The sequence below is a fragment of the Pogona vitticeps genome, chromosome 2 (assembly GCF_051106095.1).
Source record: "Pogona vitticeps strain Pit_001003342236 chromosome 2, PviZW2.1, whole genome shotgun sequence".
NCBI lineage: Eukaryota > Metazoa > Chordata > Lepidosauria > Squamata > Agamidae > Pogona > Pogona vitticeps.
Window position 1 is genome coordinate 45,238,928 of NC_135784.1, and position 19,457 is coordinate 45,258,384.

The 19,457-nt window shown below is 42.6% G+C and overlaps 1 protein-coding gene across 1 annotated transcript in view; it reads left to right on the forward strand.

Annotated features, from left to right (window-relative positions):
* The window catches only part of LOC110077700 (D-threitol dehydrogenase), a 57,574-nt gene that overhangs the window by 2,650 nt on the left and 35,467 nt on the right, over positions 1 to 19,457 (forward strand). The window contains exons 2-4 of the mRNA XM_078385114.1: positions 14,299 to 14,535; positions 15,784 to 15,861; positions 18,981 to 19,194. Coding sequence (XP_078241240.1) covers positions 14,299 to 14,535; positions 15,784 to 15,861; positions 18,981 to 19,194 — 529 coding nt within the window. The remainder of the gene's footprint in view (positions 1 to 14,298; positions 14,536 to 15,783; positions 15,862 to 18,980; positions 19,195 to 19,457) is intronic.

The following is a 19,457-nucleotide window of genomic DNA, read 5'->3' on the forward strand; positions in this document are numbered from 1 at the left end:
AGCTGTTCGCTTACCTGAGTTTGTAATAGGACTCACCAGATAAAAACCTGTTATACCTGCACTACCCGCCACAGCATAGGGACTAGCCCAGCTAAGTCCCATGCCCACCATCGAGCCTATCAAGCTCAGCAAGCAGGCCCCCCTTGATGTCTTCCAAGAAGACATCCAAACCCAAATCAGACAGATGAACAACATCATTCTGAAAAAACTCAGGCCTATCCAGTTGGATCCTCTGGTGACCAATCACCAATCCAAGGCTGCTGCAGACTGCTCTGCAAACCTCCCGGTTAACACTCCTGCGTGCTGTGTTAACAGAGAAAAATCTCCTGGCATCCCTCCACACCAACCAAGGGATTAACATGGATCACACAATTTACATGGCCGGATACATGGCCTTCAACCATTTCAGGTCAAGTAAAACATCTAGGATCAATGCCTTACCGGAATACCTGGCCAAATCATCACCACTGAGATGTATCACCAACAAATCTGGTGGAGCCTGGCCAAAGGCCAACACCCTGCACAGTTGACTCCACAGCATTCCATGCAGCCCTCCCCATACGATGTGCACTCTGGCTCCAAGGCCCAGGTTGCTCCCCCATGGGGATGCAGCAGCATATCACTCTGCCCAGTATACATATCTGTGGCCCAAAATCAAAATGTGCCTCCACCTCACCGATGCTGCGAGACCTGTGAAGACATTACAAAACCAGGCCCCCTGCCTAGACATTAGGGAGTGTACTGATGTATCTACAATAGGAGGATGAAGACCACCGACCCAAATGCTTCATTTTCTCTGTGCTATATCCCAGGGCTGCTGCAGTGGAAGCTGCACCAATTCTTAAAGAGTGTGTGCTGAACCTCATTCCCTGGACTCCTACCCTATCCAGTGCTACATCCATCAATTTCCAGAACTGATACTTCATCAGTGGCAAATTATCTTCATGTTTAAAGAAATAGCCTTAGTCTTGTCCCCTAACCTCCAAATATACTATCATGGCTCTCACAGGACAGATGCTTTCCATGTGACAATGCGCTAGTGCAAGTTGGGCAAACTTACCTAGTTGATCTACCTTGGATCATCGAATAAGAATTTGCACCATCCTCTTCTCAACTCTAACGTCCTGCCATTGCAAAGCTGCTCCAGCCTTGTCCTTCTTTCCAGAAGCCACTACCACACTAATCCTAAGGGCTCCAAAAAACGTCAACAGTGACGCTGCTTTAAATAGAACCATTTTATACTCATCCCTACACAAAAACTCCCACTGCTTACAAATGCGTTATAACAACACAGGTGATATGGGAGCCCTGGTATCCTGAACTCTACCCCTCTTCTTGGACCATCCTTCAATCATTTTCTTGATGCAGTAATCTGCCAAATGATCCTGATAGCCATTAACCCTAGCGTAAAATGCAAGTGCTGACAACCTACCCTGTATAGTTCCAGGGTACCCTGTATAATCCCTTTCTATTCAAATACACGATAAATTGCTGCAAATGATCCACTGGTGCCAGCCAAACTGACTCCAGGTTAACTAGCTTTCTAAATTCCTGGAATGCTATATTCACAGACAAGTAACCCTTCCATGTCCTTGGTGAAAGAACCAAGCCTATTGCTCTTTCCATGTCTCTGTGCCAATTTGCCAGACCTCTGGGGGCAGAACTTCTGAGAATTCGTTGGCTCTGGGGTCTAGCTCCCTGAACAGTTCAATCTGTTGGTGCGATAATGCATCAGCTAGTCTATTTTCTATACCTGGTATGTGTCGAGCCTGCACTAGAATGTTAAACTGCAGGGCCTGTAACGAAAATGCCCTGACCAATGTCATGACCCTCTCTGAATGCGATGTAAGGTTGTTTATGATATAAACAACTGCCTGATTGTCACACCAAAAGTGCACCATGGAGTTTGACCACTCCTCTGACCATAGCCAAAACGTGCCCACTATTGGAAAGAATTATAGGAATGTTAAATCTCTGATAATGCCATTCTGATGCCAATCTTCAGACCACATGACGGCACACAACCTACCTCTAAAATAAATTCCAAACCCTAGGGAACTTGCCACATCTGACTAGACCTGAAAGTCTGCTTTCAGCCCCATTTCACCTCTCCAGAGCCACTGCTGTTTTTTTTGCCCTTGTTCTGGCATTGAGCCCTGGCCCTGAAACATGATATGTTTGGGTGTTGACCCCCACCCGATGAACACTCATGCTTGAAATGGCATGGTTTCCTGGTACAAACACCCTTGGAGCTATACTCCCAACAGATCAGATGGGGTTGAACCACCTGTCCCACTCCAATGCGGCCCCGGGCAACTTTTCTATTCAGATGCCCACTATCAAACCTGTCCCCTAAATTGGGTCTGGCTGGGGTCATATGTTGGAGTCAAAGACCTGGCAGGGGCTCATCCCAACGAAGAGTTGAATGAATCACACTCCACATATGGAATGATTCATCATAGTGAAACAACGCCTGCCCAGCAAAGTCTACATATGCCCTATAAATCAAGTCCAAGTATTGAAAAAGGGATTGCACTCGCCATGGTTGGGCCTTGACAACCACCCCAGCGTAAATCAGAAACCCAGGCAGCCAATTAGACCATGTCCTATCCAGTTTCTTCCTCCTACACCTCTTCTTCTCTTCGTCTTCCTTGTCAAGATCCTTTTTCTCTACATTTCTATTTAGTAACTCAAATAAACCCACAGAATTATCCTCTCATATCTTTTCTTGTGTCGCCAGGGTGAAATGATTGCCCAAGGGCATCGAGTAATCACCGTATGGCAACGCTTGTAAAATCACAGTGTTATAACCCATGTCAGGAACCGATGAATAAGGCTAGACCCCCCACGCCAGCCATAGTGTTAAACTGGGCTGGTACTCTAAACTGAGGGTATGGTGTACCCCATACACCGAACTGCATGCTGGAACACGGCCACGTGGTGTTTGGAGGCTACCACTCTGTATGTCGTATGGTGTACAAACTGTGGGGTTAAATTGTCTACCGCCTGCCTAAGGCCAGGCAGTGATCGGTGAATAGGTGCCTGGTGCAATGGCCAACTAACCTAACAAAGTCGTCACCATACTTGATTCATCCTTGGCATATAACCTATCAGGGCTGGTGTCATTCACTTCATTTTGCCTGTCTTGGATCATGGTTGCTGGTTCAGGTGTTGCAGGGGTTGACAAACTTCTTCCCTTATCAGCCCGCCACAGCCGTGGTGTTGGAGAAGCCCCTTCTGCATCACATCTGGGCATTCCTTCAGGCTACTGCACCACCTCAAGAATAGCAAATCTAGCCATTAGATCATCAGCTATCGCCTTAAGTTTGGCCCTAAATGGTTCTTGGCATCCCTGGCTGATCTGCTTGGCTTCACTTTGCATGGTTATGGAGATTGCCTCACCAGCTGTTCAGCCTCCAGTGCAGAATTCTTTTCCTGCAACTGCTGCCAGACAGGCCAGGATTCCTTGTAGGAAGAGGACTGGGGAGGAGACACTTGGGGAACTGGCCTTTTCTTGGCAGGCTGTTGCCCTTTCTTATTGCCCTGACCCTTCTGAGATGCCATTGTATATATAGTGCTCAAACTGAAGAAAAACACAGAATTGTCTCAGAAATACCGATGCCAAGTCAGATAGTAATTCTTACCTATGCACCAATAAAGAAGGGGGGGTAACGAACTGATGGCTCTCAGCTATGCTCCTCCGTTAAGATAACTGGAGCCTGATTATGTGGTAATTACCAGCTATTTAAACCAGATAAACGTTATTAATTGTTTCTCTTTACTTGATTTTGAAATTGCAATGAACTCAGTTCCTTGATTAAATCCCTTTAAAGAACTTACCAATTCAATTGGCACCAACTAGGATGTAAGTCCTCAATTAATTTAATTAACAGTCCAGGACTCAACCCGTATATCCTCACTATACTTAATTGATACTGTTACGTTCACCCCATGCTCCTGTTTCTTTTCCTCCCAAACCCAGGGTTCACGCTGGTGATGATCCCTCTTTCCTTTGCTGCCACCGCTGGATTTCTTTATACACGTTGTAAAGGACTTTAGTCTGACACTTGCTGCCAACAACAGAACTTGTTTATTAAAGGTTATTAGGGTAATTCAGAATCATAGATATTCTTTATTCATTTCATAGAATCAAAATCATTGAAATATCATATATTCTGCCACACATTCAATTACCTCCTGTTTTATTTATTCACTTCAACCAGTTTATCTTTATTAGTTACAGTTCTCACTCTTTCTCTGACTATCTGTCTCTCTCTGCAAACCTCTCTCCTTCTCTTCCTCTTCCCCCCACCCTCTCTCTCTAAGTCCTTAACTGGTCCCTTGCCTCCACCTCTCCTGTCCTCTCATAGGCTTATGCAAATTAGCTCCAGCTATGAGTGACAAGCATGATGTGGGGCATCTGTCACAGATACCAATCTAAACTCCTTCACTGTTGCTTTATACCCAAATAATTAATTGATTATCTTGATCAAGGAATCCTCCTAATTAATTACTGTTATCTGTAGTGTCTTATCAAATTGAAAATACTCTAATTTATTCACATTTTATTAATTATTTATTATGAAACAATTAATACTAATATTAAATTATTATAATTTAATTTTTATATATTTATGTTATGAATATATTAATTTTATTTAATTTCTTTTATTCTGTTTTATTTATAATTATTATTACTATTGTTATTATTATTTTTATTTTTAATTTCTTTTTAAAATTATTAACATAGGCTGGTAATAGCTGTGAGGCCACTTAAATTACTGCACCTCGCAGTCAAGACCAACTCTCGCAGTGCTAGTACTCCACTCTATTAAGAAGGGAAGGGGGTGTGAAGAAAACAAAACAGTTAGGGCTCGGGAGCCATGCGGCACCCACACATGCCAAATGGCTGTGACTTAATGGGCCCATGCCTCACTTCCTCTGCTATGGAACTACCCAAACCTCAGCGTAAGTCTTACGACCTGTTAACAGATACTGGCACCTCTACTGGACCTGTCTCTTATACCCAAGCCTTTATTCCTTTTTAAAAGGTGTTTGTAAGCCCTGCTAATGCTGGAGCACTTCAGTGCAAACTGTGCCACTGCGGCCACCCCCACCTTCCTTGTCACCAAAAATGCAGCAAATTAAAAGAATCCAATTATCTTAAGTTATAGAAAATTAAATATGAGCAAGAAAAACATGAACAAAACTGTGGGAGGGAGCCGATGCTATCCCATTCTCCTGGACGCTATTCCTCAAGGTCTCAATCCGTGATGGTGCTGGTAGCAAGCAGCACAGCTCTATCCTTTGCCATTGTCAGAAAAGGAAGAGGGCAGAGAGGGGGGGAATGTCCCTTAAATAACCTAATGTTCTCCCCCTCACCCAACTGCTCTCATGAGACCTAGGGTCTCAAGTTATTCAGGGATGGAGGCTTAGGTGAGCCACGCTGCCGAAGCTTTAGCTAAGCAGTGGCTCAAGCAGTTGCTCTCTAGTGCTCATTCTGTGTAACTGACTGTGAATAAAAATAACTAGAGGCAAGCAAAATACATCTGGTGTGAAGATTAAAGAAGAGTGTAGTGGCATGTACATGGAATCTTTAAAGGAGAACACTACTGTTGATTTTGTTGTTGTTGTTGTTTCTGAAGGGAGGAATACACGTTCTGTACGGCTATTGCAAAAGGCTGAGCAATCCAGACGCTCAAAAGGGATACAAAAGAAGCAATTGTTTCCAGGAGTAGCCAGTATTTTAAAATGGAATTAATCTGGATAGAGTGATGCTTTGTAGGAGGTGTACTGGGGTCAAGGGTTATTCCTTTTTCTCTCTTAGCTCCTTGAATCCAAAATGAGAAGCAGAGTCTCCTGAAAAGCTCAACAAATAAGTAACAGAAGGAAACCAGAAAATGCCAAAGACAAAAATAAATATGTATGTATTTAACTGTGTTTAAATGCACACACACAGAGAGAGAGAGATTTATAAAAGGGACTGTGCTAACAGCACCACTCAAACACATAGTTACTCAGAACATAGTTATGTCCTAATGCCCTATGATTCCTGGATATTTTAATAAAAATGTTCAATTTTTTAAAGCTTTTTACTCCATTCCTCTCTGCGATGCCAATAACCAGAAATCGTATTGCACCAGGCAAAATCTTCCAAAGTAGTCTCTATCTTGGCAAAATATCTTGTAATTCAACCCTTGGAACAAAGACACTGTCATAATGAGGGCACCAACACACATGGACATTAGTACCAAGAGTAGCTAAGCATTCACAAGGGGACAGTCATGTGTTCAGATGATCATGAATATAGCTGGCCATTGAATTGCTTGTGGTCCTAACTTGTTCTTTATTGGATCCAGATTACGCTTTAATGTGGCATTACTTAGTGTTCTCTTGGAATGTTTAAGGTACAGTTTCTGAAAATACCGTATTTTTCCGTATATAAAACTACACTTTTTCCTAAAATAATTAAAGGAAAAATTGAGGGTCGTTTTATACTCTGAAGTGAGGAGGTCTTTCCCCCTCCACGTTTTGCAAAGAAAATGGAGGGGGGAAGCCATTCCTACTTTCTCTCTACATTTTTGTTGCAAAAAGCAGCTTTCACCCTCAAAGATTTGCAAAGAAAATGGAGGGGAAAAGCAATTCCTACTTTCCCCGTACATTTTCATTGCAAAACGTTTGCAACAAAAATGTAGGGGGAAAGCAGAAAGCACTTTGGTTGTTGTGGGTTTTTCGGGCTCTTTGGCTGTATTCTGAAGGTTGTTCTTCCTAATGTTTCACCAGTCTCTGTGCCCGGCATCTTCAAAGGACAGCGCTTCAGAGGATAGAAGAGCCCGAAAAACTCACAACAACCATTAGATCTGGCTGTGAAAGCCTTCGTGAATACAGAAAGCACTTTTTTGCACAGAAAGAAATTTTGATTTAGAAAAGTGGGGGGTGTTTTATACATGAGCGTCTTATACATGGAAAAATACGGTATGTGAGATGTGGCTATGAAGCTAAGAAAGGTGCCACATGGTCTTGTACTGGACCTAATTTTTTAAGTGAGTTGGATGAAGCAGTAGAGGGAATACTTACAGTATCAAATTTGTAGATGACTGAATAGTTTAGCAATAGTTTAGCAATAACTTTGCTAAACTTCCCACTAAATGAGAAGGGGAAACTAATAGTTTAGCAAAATTATTGGGGACTAGTCGTGGAAAGCAGCTGGATTTTTTGCAGTGGTTTATGGGTTCATTTTTCTGCTCATAAACCCTGAAAGGGCCTTGTGAGGAATTTCACACATTGGGAAAAATCAGATTTTAATACTGTACTATTATTTTATTATATGATACTATAACATATTTATGTTATAAAACATTTTATAATATTTAATATTGATAAATGCTAATATGATTATTACTTTTTTATTTTCTTGTTCTCTCTTTTCTTTTTTGGTGTGATTTATTTTACCATATATAATTATTCAGGTATGCTATGATTATTACAAAAGCAATAACATTTATAGTACAGCAAGTAAAGCAGTCTATTTATTTATTTATTTTAAATATTTTTAGCCTGCATTTTTCCTTTTTAAAAAAAGGATCAAAGGCAGTTTACTTGATTAAAAACACAATATTAAAAGCTAACAACAGTAAATTATTCAAATATTTTTTTAAAATTAACAACAGTACATTAAAAATGTTAACTAAAAGCAGATTTAGGATAAATAAAATACAAACTATCCCATTTAAAAAAGTATCTTAGCCAGTCAGTCGCCAAGGAAAGCCTGCCTGATGAAAATGGTCCTTGTCAATAAAAGTAGGACAGTGAAGATGGCACCAGCCTGGGTTTCCTGTGGCAGGGAGTTCCAGAGTCTGGGAGCAAACAACAGAGAAGGCCCTCTCCTCTCCTGTATCCCCACCAAACACAATGGTGAGGGTGGTGTGACTGACAGAAAGGCCTCTGCTTATTATCTTTATAACCAGGCAAGCTCATAAAGGGAGGTGTGGTACTTGAGATAGCTTGGACCAAGCTATTTCAGGAATTATTGCTTTTAACCAGCACTTAGAATTGCACCCAGAAACAGATCCACAGCCACTGCAGCTGCTGTAGTGGAAGTGGATGCATTATACAATTGTACTTTGATTACTTAGGGCTGTATAAGAAATGAAGGAATATAAAATTAATTGTGGCATAACATTGTTATATATTAAGCAAAACTAATAATACTGCTAAATAAATGCAAATTGCCCACAAAATCTCCTGGCACCCTCCAGTCCTTTAATCTTACAAAACAAAATTGTGAACGTATGTTAGGAAAGTCCTTAAAGAACGTGCAAAATACATCGGAGGCAGCCTACAATTATAGATCAGGAATGTGTGAATAGGGAAAGTGTGATTAAGCACACTAAATACTAAATAATTTTATTTGAAGGAATTATGGACAGAATTACAACCAAAGGATGAGCCAATAAAGAAAAATATCTACTAAGCTTCAAGTGTAGAACCACCTCTTATACCAGCTGATCCCAGTACTGAAGAATGAAATGACCAGTGACGGCTACAGGAAAATAATCCCAAGACTAAAGAGAATATACATCGTAAACATGCAAAGCCCAATTTAATTTTAAAAAGCAAGGGAAAACACAAGTCAACTATAGTTGTAGTTTTCGAAGGCATGGCTGTGATAGTCTATGTAAGCATATCGGACAAAAACAAAGCAAAAACAAGAGACAAAACTGTTGTGGAACTTTAAAGACTACATTTTCATGAATCCAGTCCTTTTCCTCAGACATAAGAGTGAGATGACATAAATGGCATTTTTATTTGTTGCTGTTATGTATAGAGATGGGCACGAACTGCCTCTTTGGTGGTTCATGCAGGGGTGGGAAGCTCCAAACACCTGTTCAGCCAATAAATGAATTGGCATGAACAGCTGACCCGGTGGTTCATGCCCATCTCTAGTTACATGTTGTCAAGTAACCTTCAACTTAGGATGACTCTATGCATGCACAATCTCCAAAATGTCCTGTCCTCAACTGCCCTGCTCAGATCCTGTAAACCCAAGCCTGTGGCTTCCTTTAGGGAGTCAATCCATCTTGTCTTTGGACTTCCTCTTTCCCTGCTGCCTCAGAAGCCTCTGTGCTGCAAGGTCAGAAGACCAGCAGTTGTAAGATCGAATCCACGCGGCAGAGTGAGCTCCTGTCACTTGTCCCAGCTCCTGCCAACCTAGCAATTCAAAAACATCCAAATGCAAGTAGATAAATAGGTACCACCTCGGTGGGAAGGTAACGGCGTTCTGTGTCTAGTCATGCTGGCCATGTGACCATGGAAACTGTCTTCAGACAAATGCTGGTTCTATGGCTTGGAGACGGGGATGAGCACCGCGCCCTAGAGTCAGACACAACTGAACTAAATGTTAAGGGGAACCTTTATGTTTACCTACCAACCTTCCCAGCTTTATTGTCTTTTCCAGAGAATCTGGCCTTCTCATGATGTGCCCAAAGTAGGACAATCTTAGCTTCAACATTTTTGCTCCAGAGATAGTTCAGGCTTGATTTGATCTAGGACTCACTCATTAGCTTTTCTGACCGTTCAGAGTATCCACAAAGTCCTCCCCCAGCACCACATGTCAAATAAATCATTCCCCCCCCCTTTCAGCTTTCTTTACTGTCCAGCTTTCACACTCATACATGGTGATCAGAAATACAAGAGTTTGGATGTTGTCCACTCCCAAGCCAACTACACCAGAGCGCAGAGTGCTGTCCTCTGAAGATGCCGGCCACAGAGACTGGTGAAACGTTAGGAAGAACTAACTTGAGAACACGGCCAAAGAGCCCGAAAAACCCACAACAACCATTAGATCCTGGCCGTGAAAGCCTTCACGAATACAGTTTGGACGTTTTTGGTCTTGGTTTCCAGTGATACATCTTTACACTTATGTCTGGGGAAGTGTATATGTCCACAAAAGCTCACATTAAAATAGTGGTTGGTTTTAAGGTGCCACAACCTTTTTCTCTACTTTATTTTTAATTTTTCTTTTGTTCTTTCTTGATATGGTAGCACAGGTTAACATGGCTATTTCTTCTAAATCTAATCCTTACACTTTTGATGATCTTTTCTAATTCTTTCATTGCTGCCCTTCTGAGACTCAGTCTTCTCCTGACTGCTGTCTCCATATGGATTGATGGTTGAACCAAGAAGTTATACAGAATCTCTCACTATTTCAGTTTCTTCACTGTCAATGTTAAAATTGTTTAATTCTTCTGTAGTTATGATTTTTGTCTTCTTGATGTTCAACTGCAGTCCTGCTTTGGCAATTTCTTCTTTCACTTCCACTAAAAGTCATTTCATGTCATTGGTGCTTTCTTCCAGTGTTATCTGCATACTGCATGTTATATTATTCATGTTTCTTCCAACAATTTTCACTCTTTCTCCATCTGAATCTAGCTTGGCTTTATTATATGTTCTGCTTACAGATTGAACAGATTAGGAGATAAAATGCACCTTGTTCAACACTTTTGCCTATAGGAAACTATTCTGTCTCTCCATATTCTGTCCTAACAGTAGCTTCTTGTTCACAATACAAGTCAAGGATCAGGACAATCAAGTGCTGAGGTTCATCCATTTCTTTCTTTCTTCTTTTTTTGTGACTTACACAGTCAATGGTTTTGCTGTAGTCTAGAAAGTATAGACTCATCTTCTGAAACTCTTTGACATGCTCCAGAAGCCAGTGGTTATTTGCCATACGATCTAAAGTGTCTTTTTAAAAACACCTTGTAGCCTGATCAGCAGTCAGAGTAGAAACAGCAAATAAGAAGGAGAAGATGGGGGGGGGGGAAGTTCGAGGACAGAAAGAAGCAAGAGGGGAGAGCAAAGAGGATGCTGTTCAGATGGGGAAGAAAATGAAAAAAGAATTTGGCAGGAGCGAAGACCAGCCAGGAGAAAGCAAAGAGTATAGAAACAGCATTTGAAGCCACCTGTAGAGAAGAAGGATGGATGAATGAGACAGGAAATAAAAAAAGATAGGAGGAATTGGGAAGGAAAGAAGGAAAGAGAAAATGGAAGAGAGAAAGGGGGAGTAGACTAGGAAGGCAGAGTGCAGGGAGTAAAGCCATGGGATGTGCTGGAGAAGGGCAGGGGGGGCAGTCCCTAACCACTGGCACTCAGCCAGTTTCTCACCAAGTTGCAGCACATGATCCACAGCACCTGTCTCCAGCAGGTTGCCTCTGTGAAAGGGGAGCCCCTCCATGACAGCAGTGCTGGCTAGGGTGTCTGGAGCCAGTAGGGGAGCCGAAGGCTGCTTCCCTTCATCATCTGCATGCCAAAAAGAGTTCACACCCTGCTGATGGGCCAGAAATGTGTGGCATAGCTTTTGAATGGGAAAGATGGCTCAGTCTGAGTAGAAACACATCTGGATATGGGGCTTTGGTTAAACTGCTGTACTGCAGCCAAAACCACAGTGGTTAAACCGCTGTACTGCAGCCAAAACTGTGCTCACGACCTGGGGTTCAAATCCCAGGTAACCGGCTCAAGGTTGACTCAGCCTTCTATCCTTCCGAGGTCGGTAAAATGAGTACCCAGCTCGCTGGGGGGGGGGGGGGGCAATGTGTATCCTGCATAATTAACTTGTAAACTGCCCAGAGAGTGCTTGAAGCGCTATGGGGCAGTATATAAGCAGCACACTTTGCTTTTGGCTTTTTTTTTGAGCCAAACATACCCTCAGCAAGCCATATATCATATTTATATGCCAGTGTGGACAGGCCCTTAGTTTGAAACTGCTCCTGTCAAGGGAGCAGATTGAACTTACACAAGAATAATGGGGACTCAGGTTCCTAACTTCTTGTTTCTAAGTAATTGGAGTGAAGAATGATTAAAGAAGCCAGGAGGAGCATGAAAAGGCAAGATACAAACAGGGGCAGGAGTACAACCGTGGGAGGTCCTTGGCAAGGATGCAAGCATCATGTAATTCATCTAAAAATCTATTACATAATGTCAGCAGCAGGAGTGTTTGTTTTTTTGCTTTGTTTTGGAAATTATATTTCTAATAAAAATTATTATTTGGCTTTTAACTTTGTTCTTCTAATACTGCAAGCCGCCTTGATCCTTCAGGAGGAAGGCAGCATATAAATATTTCTAATAAACAAATGTAATGCATCTAAAAAGTCTGATACCATTTATGAGAATGATAGAAGTTACTGGCTTGTTTAACATCTTAGCAGCAAAACAATGGGTGTACTATATATGTCCATACAACCTTTTCCTCAATGTACTTATAGTTTCATTGCTTGCTTTTCATTATAGAAATCTCTGTCCTTGAAATCAAAGCCAGGAGACTGACTTTTAGGGGTATGTCCTTTTCTTGAGCTTTTCATTGCCTCCAGTCAAAGCTCCTTAAAGCCAAGGCCACAGATTTCTTATTAGGATGATTTGAAAGAGGTCAAAGGAGATGGAATCTAATCCTTGCCAAAGACCATACTGAAGAATATTGCAATCCCACAGGTCACAATAGGCTTCACAGTAAGGGATTCAGGTACACAACACAGGGAGTTAGCAGATGGTTCCACACACGTGCTGGATTTACTCCCACGCTTTCCCCAGTCCGTTTACAGATGTTGCTCTGAACAGCTGCCAAACTGAATTATCCTGTGGTAACCTTCTGTTGGACAGGCCTTATCTGCTTGCTTACATGCTGGATTCTGGGCAGAACATATGCCCGGATCCACAGCTAATTCTGTCTGTTCTCTAAAAACACCCAGTCTAAGTAATCTGAGCTGCCATTATAGCTGTGCTTATGACTTACTGCTCACTTCATGCTTACTCTGTCTGTGTTTTAAATTCTTCCGCTATTACCTGAAGCCAACTGCTTCGTTAGTACAAAGCTTATGGGAATACATAAAGGAAAGACAATGATGATCACAGCAGGAATAGTAGGGGGGTTTTCCTCTGTGCCGATGCCTCTCACATTAATTCTCACAGTAATAACCCACAATAGTCTCAATATACTACACACATTAGGATGTTATGAGAGTAGCATTGCATTGGTTCATTTAGCTCAGCCGTCCAGGATCACCTTTAAGATTGAGGCAAAAGTTTTAGATCCCTCTGGCTGAAAGCCTTCACAGGATCACGCCAGGATGTAATTGCAACACATTGGCAAAAGATTCCAATAACCACAGCACACAGCGGAGGCCTGTGAGGGACTTGGCTGCTTTTTTCATCCCCCTCCACTCGTTTATTCGACAGACTAGGTGAAGAGGTTGAAGCGCCGATCTCATTTCCTCCCTGTTTTTCTGCTTGTGAAGTCTGCCAACAGAATCCACCTTGACAAAGTCAAGGACTCCACGTTTAATGTTGAACTGAGTGAATAAATTATGCATGAAATTGTGTCGGAGTCTCTAGTGTGCCGAATTGCTCCTTTTGATATGAAAGGTTAATTCAGAAAGGAGTCCAAAATAGCTGGAAATTGTGGGGATAAGTGGATAGTATTCACTGTTGTGAGCTGTTATTACTAGAAATTGCATCCCCTCTGTAGCTTCCCCTGAGATTTCACTTTGCCAGTGAATATAAACTGTATGCAATAGAACAGCATCCAGAAGCAACCGGACTGGAAGTCCACCTGCAGTAAAATATTCCTTTAAAAGAAGAGGGGCCATATACTTTCTCCATGCTGCTATAGGAGATTATTCCCTCATTCATGTCAAGAGTAAGATATATCAGTGCTTAATGGTTTTGAAGTTTGCCTGTTATTAAAATTCACCCTCCATCTCTATAGCCAGTCTTAAAGTTTGGACACTGAGAATACAGTAGGAACCCCTACACACACACCCTTTCCCTGGAATCTATTTCCAGGTCTATACACAATGCCGGATTGTCCACCACATCACAATGTGCTCTATCTTGAGCTGCTTGCTGACAGCCAGACTTTCGGAAGGTTAATTCTTGGGAGAACATGTCCCAGAATGCCTCAGGGCTTGAAAAATTTCAACATGACTTTTTCAAACTCTGCTGCCAGCGATGGGTCAACTCAGGGAAGCTAGTGTAGTACACACTCTGCTCTCCATTGAGGGCAAGGAGCTTCAAATAGTTGACTTGGCCACATTAATCCACAAAGTACAAGTTGTCCAGGCATGTCTTTTCACCTTGATCAGATCTAACCAGCTGCTGAGTTCTTTTAAAAAAAAGCAAGCAGGCAAGCCAAAAAAAAAAGTGTTTGTTTTTGAAGCAAGGACACCTGACTTGTTTTGGCCTCGGGGCCAAGTAACATGTAGCTGTGATGCTTTCTTTCTTGTGACTTTAATATTTTTTTGATTCCAGGAGTTAGCAGCCGTGGGGGAAGATTTTGACATCATCTTTATTGATGCTGATCAAAAGAACCCTGCCGAGTCCTATCGCTTTGTCATGGAGAACCATTTGCTGAGGATGGATGGGTTGCTCTGCATCGAGAATGTGCTCATGAAAGGATGGGGCTACCTAGAGAATACGGCAGATGAAAATGTATTAGATGTCAAAACACTGAATCAAGTAATTAATTCAGATCCTCACACAGAGCAGGTTAGTGCAGCGCAATTAAGAGTGACATCAATGTTCTAATAGCTCTTGTGTACTTTTTGGTAGAAGGAACATGTTTGTTTAGGCTCTTCTCTCTCCTCCTTCTATTAAACAGAAGCATACTGGATAGATGTGTTGAAGATCTCCTTAGCTGGGAAAAGAAAGAGAAAGATATATATATTAAATATCCATATTAAAGTGAGCAGGGTGATGCCTGGAGATGAAGGATTCTCCATTGTGGCAGCCTGGTACTGAAATGCTTTATATCACCAGGTAGTACCAGGGATGGAGAGAATCCTGCCACTACCATTCACTGTCAACAATACTAGGTAGATGGACCAATGATCTCACTTAGTATAAGGGCAGGGGATGTGGCTTTGTTGGCTTTCTTTATCTTTCCTTTAGACTGGCACAGGCAGAGTTTCATGCTGGCAGAAGCTCTTAGCAGCCATTACAGTTATAGTTGGAGAGGTCTCAGTGCCTTGGCAAAGGTCTCAGAGCATTGCTCTGCTTCCCCAGGTCTCTGCTTTCCCAGGCAGGAATATCTCAAGATAAGTAGGTTTGGAAGAGCAGAAAGCCTGAATTTCCTTCCCCAGCCCGCAGATCAGTTCTGCTTGTTTGTTTGCTTGCTTTTGTCTGAGTATATAAAAAAGGGATAGTGATCAGTAACCTAGTAGATCATACTTTCTAGGACAAGAGGCCTAGTTCAGATTGCACTCTGCTTTCACTGTGGAAGCATGAAGTCAAAAAACCTGCTGGGTGCAACTTTTTAAAGACTAAGTTGAAGCACGGCTGTTTGTCTGTGCATGTTTTAATGATGTACGTATGTAAGTAATGTGTGCTATCAAGTTGACTCATAGTGAGCCTTTCCAGGTAGAGAGTACTCAGAAGCAGTTTACCCTTACCTTCATCTGGGGTGAGGAACATTCTGGGACTGAGCAGCTTGCCTGAGGCCACACAGGCTGGCTCTTCTCTCAGGAGGCCCAGGAGGGATCAAAATCCCAACCTCTGGCTCTGCAGCCATATCCTGAAACCACTGCGCTATCCAATCAACAACTGAGGTGTGTGTGCAATAGAGGTGAACCTGGTTAATGGGAGAGGGTGGAACATTCTGAAGTAAATAGCTTTACAACTCCTCAGAGAATTGGCTTCAGCTGTGTTGAAATGATTGTTGAAATGATTGCTGTTGTTTTAAGCATTAATGAATTTGTATTCTCGAAGGCTTAATGAATTGTGTTTTCTTTTGCAAAGGTGGTCTTGCCTGTGCAGGGTGGTCTGATGCTTGTCCAAAGGAGTCTGATGCGTATTGAGCAGGAAGACCTTCCAAGGGTATGCTTTTGTCTCTTCTAAAATAATGTACAGTGGTGCCTCGCTTAACGATGATAATCCGTTCCAGGAAAATTGCTGTTAAGCGAAAACATCGTAAAGCAAAATTTAAAAGCCCATTGAAACGCGTTGAAAACCCCTCAGTGCATTCCATGCATTGGGCTAAAAACTCACTGTCCAGTGAAGATCCTCCATATGGCGACCATTTTCGGTGCCTGTATAGCAAGGAATCCATCCCTAAGAACAGCGGGGAGTCATTTTAAGCACCCGGTGGCCATTTTGAAAACCCAGCATTTTTGATCATTGTAAAGCGAAAATCACTTCCCAAAGCAGGGAACTGATCATCGCTAAGCGAAATTCCCCCATTTAGACCATCATTTTGTGATCGCAATTGCGATCGCAAAAACATCGTAAAGCGGATTTGTCGTAATGTAATCATTAAGCGGGGCATGACTGTACTAAGAATACCACTCTGTTTTTCCAGGCACATCCTGCCATCTTTTATTGTACTTGACATGCCATTCAGGCTAGTTTCATTCTTCTATGTTCCTCCCACTTAAACATTTGCTTGCCTTTTTGTTCTCTCAGTCAACTTTTTGGGGTAAGAGTCTTATGAAAGTGGGAAGTGTGAAAGATCCTTGTATAACATGCACTCAGTATATGTGAAGCTTGAAGTAAGTATGTGTCCAGCACTCCCACTTCCATCAGGTCATTTGTTTCTAATACATTATCTGTAGAAACATTAGGTGGATGGCCTCTTAGTGGACACAAAATATCATCTGCTCTGAAGAAATAAAAACATGCCTTCTGCCCTGCAACCTTAAGCACACATTCTATCCCCTTGGCTCTGCCTCTTTGAACTGTCGACTCATCCATGCTTTTGGTTCTGCTTCCAAAACTAGTTCTGAGTTGAGAAAGAGAAGTCCCATTGAAATTACTGAGGGTGCATAAAAAGTATAAAGGTTGGCAGATATCAATAAATCAAGGGGGTGAGAATCATGGAGGCAGCAACACTTGGAAAAAAATTGGGGAGTTTTAATCCAAAAATGTAACTTGTCCAAGCTCTCGAGGAAGTAAATAAGATAGCAAGTAAGCTACATACAAATGAAAAATGTCTGAACAGAGTCTCCGTATGGAGAAGCCAGGTTACTCAGTGAGAAACTGTAAGTCGCTTTTGATGCATTAAAAAAATCCATTCATATTTCTGGTTCAATACATAAATTTGAGGGGAGCAACAACCAGTATAACCCGGTTCCCCCTTCACGTGCTGATTATCCATCAGGGTTGATTAGTCATCATGATTTATGAGTTTCTGAAAAGATTTGGCTGAGCTTTTTCTCTCCAGGGATGAGCCTGCCATATCCGCCATGGACTGCTGCCCATTGGCAGCTTGCTTTTGCAGCCTCCCAGTAACTAAACTAAACAACTCTGTGAACTTCAGAATATATTTATATTCACATCAAGGGAGCAATCCTACACTCTCTGGGATGGTGGCTAAAGGGACATATTATCATGTGAAAATGCCAGGCTATAGTAAAATAGGGAGGCTTGCTGGGAGGTTGGCATGGATGCCTTCAGAGGGCTCTTGTTACGTGGATCATCATCATCATCATCTTAGAACTGCAGAGCCAGAAGGGACCCTATGGATCATTGAGTCCAGCTCCTATCAAGGAGGCCCAGCTTGGAATCAAACTCACAACCTCAGGCTCTACTGCCAGAAACCTAAACTACTGAATTATTCAGAAGTTCATCAGTTCTGTTGTTGCTGCTCTGCTCACGGGAAAGTCCAAAACAGACCATCCGGGGGAACCTGGGATCAGGAAGGTCACATATTCACCGGATCCCAAGTAGAGACGGGTATGAACTGAACTATGAACTGGAAAAAACAAAACAAAACAAAGCACTGAACCTTTTTCATTTGACACTTTATTTTCAGAAAAAAAAAAGATACCCCGTCCATTCCCGCTGCCTCCTGTCATCTCCCTACCTGGTCCTGCCTCCTTTCACTCTTCCCTTCTGGAAGCTGGGCCGCTGTCTCTAAAGACGGCAGTGGCAGAGGCAGGCAGGGAGGCCACAGGGGGCAGTGGGAAGGAGGCAGACAGGTGGCTGAGGGGGGGGTGGCGGTGGGATTAGCTTCCCCTCCCCCAGACAAGAACCAGGAAAAAAACAAGCCACAAACCGGTTCATTTTTCCAAGGTTTGTGGGTGGTTCATGTTTTGTGGTTTGTGGGTAGCCACGAACCACCTTGAGTTGTCATTTTTCTGGTTTGTGCCCATCTCTAATCCTAAACGTGATCATTCTCTTTAACACCCCAGCTCCCAAACAGAGAAAGGAACTCTTTCACCAGAGGTTCGCAATTGCCTCTCGTTAGGAAGAACAGGAGGCTAAATGGGGGCCAAGAGTGAGGTAACCAAGGGAGGAACAAAGACCTCTCTCCCAGCTGCCAGGACCCTGGATGGGGCAGTAGACCTGCCACAAAACCCTCCTTCCCCCTCAGGGTGAGATCTATACACCAGCCCTCTGTGTGACATCGTTTAGGCTAGTTTTCGGTTTAAGGGCTCAGGTTTTCCTCTCTAGCTCAGCTGCCTCTTGAGCATGGCCGCACAAGGAATGGATGTGGAGAGGAGACATCTTTCATGAACCATCTGTGTTCCTATGGAGTTATATCACCCCATATGTGGCTAAGTCATAGGCAGTGGTAACTTGAGATATTCGCACATCCACTTGAGTAGCAAATTATTTCAAAGAGGGAGTGCAGACTCTTGTAAAATGGGTCAAGGAAGTGGTTCAGGGAAACATCCAATTGGCACCTGCCCCTTCCTGGAAACCTAGAGCAGTAGCCCTTTCAGACTGAGTTTCTCAAGAGTTGCACAGTGCTGAGCATAGCTGATTCGCACAAGGTATTCTTGTTCGACAAATTTGCAGAGTTTGCAGCAACAACCGAAATGTCTGTGCTTGAAATGCATGGCTTGTCCACACGGGGGCACTATGTATACAGCCATTCACTACAAAAGGCTTCTCAGTCTTTCTAACCAGGAAGTCTTTAAAACATAAGGGTGGATTAATCCCAGGTTCTGTTTAAATAGTTTCTTCTCTTGTGTCTTCTGTTTCTGTTCCAAAAGGGAGTTATGAAAGATGAAGTGTTTGAGGGCCACCGTGGACGCCGCATCCTTGACCGCCTACAATTGGAGGGCAAAGTTGCTTATGTCACTGGCGGAGGCCAGGGGATTGGACGAGCCTTTTGCCACGCGCTGGGCGAAGCTGGTGCCAAAGTGGCCGTCGTGGATCTGGTACCTGCCAAGGCGGAGGCAGTAGCCTGTGAATTGAGCCTCAAAGGTATAGAAAAAGGTCCAAAGCACTTGGCAGGGGAAATCCTTTTTTCTTTCCTGATTCTTGTATCCTTTTTTTTTCCTCAGAAGGAAAGAAAGGAAAAAGAGTAATGTCTATATAATCAACCCTTCTGCCATGCCGTAATTCTTCCAAACTCTCCGCTTCTAATCCATATCTTTAGTAATCCTGCACTTGAACCTGCATACACAGGGTTGTTTTTTTTTTAAAGTCTTATGCAGAATGGTTGAAAATCCTGTTTTCTTCTTGTT